The sequence below is a fragment of the Helicoverpa armigera genome, chromosome 23 (genome assembly GCF_030705265.1).
Source record: "Helicoverpa armigera isolate CAAS_96S chromosome 23, ASM3070526v1, whole genome shotgun sequence".
Classification (NCBI taxonomy): Eukaryota; Metazoa; Arthropoda; class Insecta; order Lepidoptera; family Noctuidae; genus Helicoverpa; species Helicoverpa armigera.
In genome coordinates, this window is record NC_087142.1 from 2,828,012 (window position 1) to 2,835,559 (window position 7,548).

Sequence of the window (7,548 nt, forward strand, 5' to 3'; positions counted from 1 at the left end):
TGACTGATATATTCTCTACACAAGGTGTCACATATTTGTCAGATAAAAGTAATGTGGCTGATGTATGGAAAAATCGGCCCTCAGCTGGTGCACTATAATATGTCTTGTCTTGTTGACTAAACTTCTTACATGAGATCAGCTGCCGTAACCAAATTCGGCTAGGAGGAATCGGCATCATCGTCAACTCTTTCGAAAAATCCCACAGGCTTTGCAAGCTTTCGCTTCTTTTCTGCACAAAATGCGCATCCACAATGGAAATAAATAAATACAACTCCATGTCCTGCTAGATATTATGCCTACAGCGTTTATCCAATCATTCTGATTCGCGGTTTCAACGAGGTTATCACTGCACAGAGTGGTCAACGAGGTAAGATTGTTTTCAAGTAAATTATTACTTTTATCTTATTTTTTATTGTTTTGGTTTGTCTTACCAAGGGGTATTGGGGTATGCGGGTAACTGGGTGGAGGAGATCAAATAGGCAGTCGCTTCTTGTAAAACAGTAATACTTAGCCGCATCCCGTTAGACTTGAAGCTGACCCCAACATAGTTGGGAAAAGACTAGTCAGATGATGATCAGTTTGTGAATGATAAATTACAGAAATATTATGAAAAAATATTAAAATTATTTCCTTTCAGAATTCTATCATGGTCCTAACATTATACAAAATGGACGCCAGTCCCCCTGTGCGGGCGGTATACATGGTTATCGAAGGCCTTAAAATTCCTAATGTGAAATATGTTGAAACTGACCTATTGGCCGACGAGCATCTAAAGGATGAGTTTCTAAAGGTACTTATTGTGATAAAAACACCTATAATATATTTCGCATACCTTACTCTCATAGGTTTGTTTCACCTTACTTTTATAAACATGACCTTTGTACTGGGAAACTGTGGAAACGATGGATGTATTGTGTGAATGTGGCTAAAAGTAATCTTACTAGTGAGATAACGTCAGATATAACATTGGGATAAGGGCAGGAGGATGATAATTATGTCATGGTTACTGTGGTCAGTGGGGCTTAATTGAGTTTATAGTTAAGGAAATTCTAAGAGAAATTAACTAAATATACCTGTACAAACGAAACAAACAAAATTATGAAACATTAGACAACTATACTTTTTTTCAGATGAATCCACAGCACACGATACCACTCCTGACGGATGGAAACTTTCAAATTTGGGATAGGTGATTATAAAATATTTACTAACAAAGTCAGGTGTTCCCCCGCTTTGATTTACTGAACTCTTTGTATTAGTTTTGGTTTTGGATTTTTTAAATAATCTTGTTTTTTTAAACAAATCTTTGATAAAGTCAAGAAAGTGTTAATATTTGTTTTAAGTACATCCATAAACTTCTACAAAAAGCAAGTTTAATTATTTCCAGTCATGCAATAATAACGTATTTGATGAATAAATACGGCAAAAACTCTTCATTGTATCCAACTGACCCAGAAAAGAGGGCTCTTGTGGACTTAAAACTGCATTTCGACAGCGGCATCCTATATCCGGCTTTGAGAGAAAACGATGTAAGTAAATACAGTTACAAGCTTATTCATTTTAATCTATAGTTATCAAATCATAATAACATTAAGAGAAAACATGTTTTTGTTTATTTGTCTAAGGAGAGGTCTCTGAACTGAATTGAAAAAAAAACTGTGTGTTCCATAATACGGAAAGCACTGTGTTTATATTTAAAATTTATTACCGAAAACCTTTAAATTTTTGTACATTTTGTATATGATGAATGTGTCTAATGAATTTGTATTGTAAAGTAACTTCAATCATCTACTGAGAATTGTTAATCCAGTTGGGACATCGTAGAATAATATTGTAGCCAGATAAAATAAACGAGGAAAACCTTTGTATATAAAAAGTTTATCTTGGACGAAACGAGGAAGTTAATCGCGAACAGCCAGTGTTGTCTAATCTTCCATAGTGATGTGATGATGATACAAAATAACAAACGATAAGAATTACGTATATTGTTGGTACCGCTGTACCTACCTATATCAGTGTGTTCCAAATCTATAAATATATTTCACTGCATGATAAAGCAATAAGAGACAAAATTTTTTTTATTAAGTATGTATATTGTATTTTTGCCTCAGCCTTAATAATTTTCAATAGAAAAATCAACTATGTACATAGGTGATTTTTCTCTAGGGAATGGAGGTGTTATATTTCTATTTCCCTAATTAACTCTGCTATAACAATTTACCTCTGTAAACATCTGCCTATCTATACTAATATTAAAAAGCTGAAGAGGAACTACTCAACTGCTCAGGAACTACTGGTCCGATTTAAAAATTTATTTCATTGTTAGATAGCCCATTTATCGAGGAAGGAAGGCTATAGGCTACTTTTTATCCCGGTACGGGAAGTAGTTCCCACGGGATGCGGGTGAAACCGCTGGTAGAAGCTAGTATCAGTATATTTCTGGAAACTCATAGTACTGGTTTTATTTCAATTTATTAAATCCCGATTCCAATGTTATTTTGTCGTAGGGATAATAACATTTAACAATAATAACATTGGAGTCTTTCGAGCCGATCATGAGTTTACGGCTCATTCAAGATTAAGTCACTATTTCAACGATTTTAGAAGCTGTTGAAAAAGATGCTAAGAATATAATATTAAACCTACTATGTATTATTGACATAAATTATGTATTTCCAGGAGCCTATATTCTTCGGGACCGCCACATCTCTAAAGCCTGAAGGTGTTGCTAAGATCAAATCGGCTTATGATTTCACGGAGAAGTTTTTGACTGGAGTTCATTGGCTGACTGGAAATGAATTGACAATCGCAGACATGAGTTGTGTAGCAACTGTCAGCACTCTTAATGAACTGGTACCAATTGATGAAAAATTGTAAGTACTTCGAGTTTAAATCATCCCTTCATCGTTACATCTTTATTATCAACATCTTACCCTTATCCCAATTTTATTATTTGGGGTTGGTGCAGCTTGTTTTCTTCTTTCATGAAGCTGCCATCATTTTACAAGTAACATTCTTTGTCCTTGCATAAATTTATTGTAAAAATGTTTGACGATTTACGTAATTTTTGCACATCGTGCACTTCAGCACACTATTCGTAAAATTATTCAAGGCTACTTCGCCCCATTTCAAATTCCTTCACTTTAAGCAACACGGTAATTTATTTGTTTCTGAGGAAGAATACTATTAAATAAAAAAAACAACCGTTGCTTTAGACGAAGTCACAAAAACGTCGGTGAGTTCGGCAAATCACTTCATGTCATGTAATCGTCATACGATAATAAACTGTCATGAGTGGTGTGATGACTTGCAAACTTGCATTATTTTAGACGAGATAATCATACTCAGGTTTTGTAATCGTTATGAAATAGTAAATTTTTCACGAATGATTCAGTCACCACCTGTTGGTGTTTGCTTCATATTTAAGCATCTACTTCGCATATTACCTTCTAGTAACAAAATACTAAGTTTTTTTCTATATATTTTATTTTTTAGATATCCAAACATAACCGCTTGGATAAAACGTTGTTCAGAATTCGATTTTTACAAGAAAGGGAACCAGCCAGGCCTTTTGGAGTTCCGCAGACTGCTGAAAGAATATCTGGCTCGCTAAATTGTTTCCGTACTTCATGAACACATTTGCAAACACAAATTGTATTAGAACTACGAAAATGCAATGAATCTACACACTAAAATCTTTTATTGGCAAGGTTCTTTTTAAGAACCCTATCGTTTTTTTCTTGATAAAGACAATATTTATGTGTTGTGAACGCAAATAAAAAATATGATACAAATATAATTTATTATTTTGTTTTGTTCCCACCACTTCAGTCTTTTATTTTAATTAGGTAAATTTGTTGGTCATTAATAAAATAGTGGCATACTGATTTAAATTATTTATTGAGATGTATTTTTTTATAACTTTGTAATTCCTGTGTACGTTTCTCAGGCAATCGGTTTTAGTTAGACCATTTTTCCAAACCAGATCGATTGCGAAAATTACTCAGAAGTCAATATGGCACGATCCCACACAATTTTTCCATGAGCTAGTTTAACACTCTTGTTCTGAAGTTATTTAAAAATAAAATCGATACCCTAGAATAAGCTTGTTGGGTAGTTAAGTTTCGTCAATTATTCAGATAGGTGACTCCTTCTCTGATAGCATGTTTCGAGTCGTTTGGCCTTGCAATGGTCATTACTGTCAGAAGTGACGTGAACAAATGACAATGTTTGCGTACGGCGCGCACGCCGACCGGCTTAAAGAACCCACAACTTAGCATGGATACGACAAATACGTGGAATGAGAATGAATAAGCACTAAGAGAACAATGTTCGGTAAGGGATTTTAAGATTAAGTATGTAGGGTAACTTGATACAATAATAAAGCTAAGTACACTAGGTAGGTACTTCTAAAATACTTAGTAGGAACAAAACTCAGACTTTCTTTTAAGTACTAAACTGACAGAACGCTCTGTTTGTTGAGATTGTTAAAATTTCATAGACAAGGAAAAATTAATAAATAATTGTTGCGATGACAATCAGTTCAGAATCAATAGAACAAAGATTACTGTAATGAAAACATGATATGCGAATTATCGTTCACTAACAGCTGTCTCGCATATTATGCAATGGCCACTACGACAAAACGATGACACGCGAAACGTTATCAGTTGTTCATTAGAGTCAAATCAATTTATTTAGGCGTTACTAGCACTTTATGAATGCCGGAAGACGCTGGACGCAGGTCGCCTCCAACAGGTATCTGTGGAGATCTAAGGGGAGGCCTATGTTCAGCAGTGGACGTCCTATGGCTGAGATGATGATGATGATCATGATGAAGCACTTATAAACATCAACGATAGAAACAAGTTCGATTCTAGCTGCCCATTCCAAAAGTAGAATCGTAAACAAAAAACTATGGGAATAAAACGATTTAGTTTGGATCTGTTTTGGTTGGTTTAGAGAAAATATAAAAGATAATAAAGCCGTATCTACTACATATATATACACACGGTTGGCTCGATAACGGTCACAATACGTCTTATACAAAACGGCTGCAGCGGCCAGTGGCACTTCGGTCCACAACTTGAAGCGGTTCGATCGTCTCTGCGAATAAGCGAGCTCGGATTTTCATTTGAACAAAATCTAAAAGGTACTTTATTACTATGTCCAATTCGTTCATAATGCTGATGGGGCTGCCACGTTTTTGCAGCGCTTCGGGAATGTTCGCTGAGGCGAGGAAAGTTGGTATGAAATCCTCATGCCATTATCCGGAAGCGCTGTTCCTCGATTCTTCTCAGATTGCGTGACAGCTCCCATAGCATGCTTTGCCACCAAATGTCTAGGCTTTGTTCGGACTATTTAGTGGATGGTTTATGTGAAGGTTGCATAAAATAAGTCAAGCGGTTCTTCATTATCACATTTCTTTATACAAAATGGGGGATCATCACCATACGTAGCGAAACACGTCCCGGGCCGCTGGTATATTCTAAAACCTTTAAACCTACTTCCAGATATAACAATGGGTTTGACAGTATACAAAATCGACTCTAGTTCCCCTGTAAGGTCAGTGTTTATGACCATTGAAGCCTTAAATATCCCAGATGTTGACTATGTGAATGTCAACTTGTTGGAAGGAGAACAGCACAAAGAAGAATTTACGAAGGTATTTTGAACATCACACTCGTATTTAATTTTGAACACTCATGGATCAAAGATGATGTTTGGATTTGAAGATAACTATTACTATTTTAAGCATAAAATTATTTGATACAACTTCTTTGCAATAATATACTTAATGTAGTTTTACCTATTAAAAAAAAACCTTTTTTAATGATTTACAGTTGAATCCTCAACACACGGTTCCGCTTTTAAAAGATGATGACTTTTGCGTTTGGGACAGGTATGTATAGACATATTTATCTTGTAATCGCGTGGCATATCAATGAAAGTGATACTTAGGGCTTCTTCACACGTACCATAACCACACCACAGCCACAACCACACCACAACGACGCCATGTGGTCGGGTGTATATTTTGTATTGAAAATAAATATTACAATTTATACGATCCTACTACATTTTGCCGTTCTTATCGACCACCTGTGTAATACAACCACATCGCCACGGCAACACCACCACCGGCGGCGGCACCGCAGCCACATCGCCACGACATGGATAAACAAGGATAGCAACAATCTTTCCTCCATGACTACGTTCTCTACGAAAGCCGGAGTATATTTGCACATGACCACGCAAAAACAGTGATAACGTAACCACATCGACATTTTGTCGGTACCAGAACGCAACTGCAAAAAGCCGCTGCGACAGCTTGACCACAGCACATAGCCACAGCTTGACCACATTTTGTCCCTGCGACGTGGTGTGGTTGTGGTACGTGTCATGTACGTGCCCTCGCAGAGAGTACAGGCAACAAATCTTAACAATTACTATAATCTTTCCAGTCACGCCATTGCTGTATATTTGGTGACCAAATATGGAGCCGACGATTCTCTTTACCCAGCTGATCCGAAAAAGAGGGCCGTCATTGATCAACGTCTCCACTTTGATAGTGGGATTCTGTTTCCAGCTTTACTGGAGGCTGTCGTAAGTGACTTATTATCACATTCCGAACTTTTTTCCAACCACACATTTTCACATTCCGAGCTTGACTTCTATAAATATTTACTCCCATTTCTTCAGCTACCAGTGTTCTACAAAGGAGAGAAATCGTTCAGACCCGAACACCTGGAGAGGATCACGAAGGGTTACGAATTCGCTGAGAAGTTCTTGGCTTCATCACAATGGCTTGCTGGTGACCAGATAACGTTGGCAGATATTTGCTGCGTGTCTTCCATCAGCACCATGGACGAAATTATCCCCATAGACAAGGATTTGTAAGTATTATCCCAAAAAAAAAAAAACAGCGAGTACAAAACAAAATTCTGGTTAGGTTCCAAAAAAATTATACCAAATTAACTTGTCTTGCATGGTTCTAAAACACCATATGGTAACTAAATATGCAGAAAATACGGGATTATCAATAACGTCATTATCCAAATTTTTCTTCTTCCATAATCCTCTATCAGTCATAATAGTCCAATGAGGTGTATTTTTTATTTTAAGAAACGATGTCTTAACCAAACTACAAGATTTCTGGAAGTACGACAATAATTAATGTAGTAAAAAATATATCGCGATAATATCGTTTGTTAGAAGTGCCATTTTTTGTCTTACAGATACCCCAACCTCGCGGGCTGGTTAAAACGATGCGGGGAACAAGAGTTCTATAAGAAGGGCAATGAACCCGGCTTGGGACAATTCCGGGATCTCAAGAAATTGAAATTGGCCTAAGGCTCAAGATCTGCTCAGCAGTTTGTTCATGCCTTTGAATACTGCTTTTACTAATATTTCGCGTTGCATTTATTAAAGTAATACCTATATGACTAAATTGATTAAAAATATTTCTAAGACATCTTTATCATTAACATTAAACGATTATATAAATGCAGTTGTTTCATTTATTAAAAATTCAAGCAGAGAAATAAA

At 36.2% G+C, this 7,548-nt stretch overlaps 1 protein-coding gene across 1 annotated transcript; it reads left to right on the forward strand.

Annotated features, from left to right (window-relative positions):
• The first annotated feature begins 217 nt into the window (after positions 1 to 217).
• On the forward strand, positions 218 to 7,506 carry LOC110371342 (uncharacterized). The gene is made up of 13 exons (XM_064040924.1): positions 218 to 367; positions 638 to 790; positions 1,131 to 1,189; positions 1,388 to 1,529; positions 2,680 to 2,873; positions 3,496 to 3,604; positions 4,712 to 4,758; positions 4,986 to 5,152; positions 5,514 to 5,665; positions 5,844 to 5,902; positions 6,465 to 6,606; positions 6,703 to 6,896; positions 7,239 to 7,506. Exons 2-13 carry the CDS (start codon positions 647 to 649, stop codon positions 7,351 to 7,353), a joined length of 1,524 nt encoding a protein of 507 aa, XP_063896994.1. The 5' UTR covers positions 218 to 367; positions 638 to 646; the 3' UTR covers positions 7,354 to 7,506.
• The last annotated feature ends 42 nt before the right edge of the window (positions 7,507 to 7,548 follow it).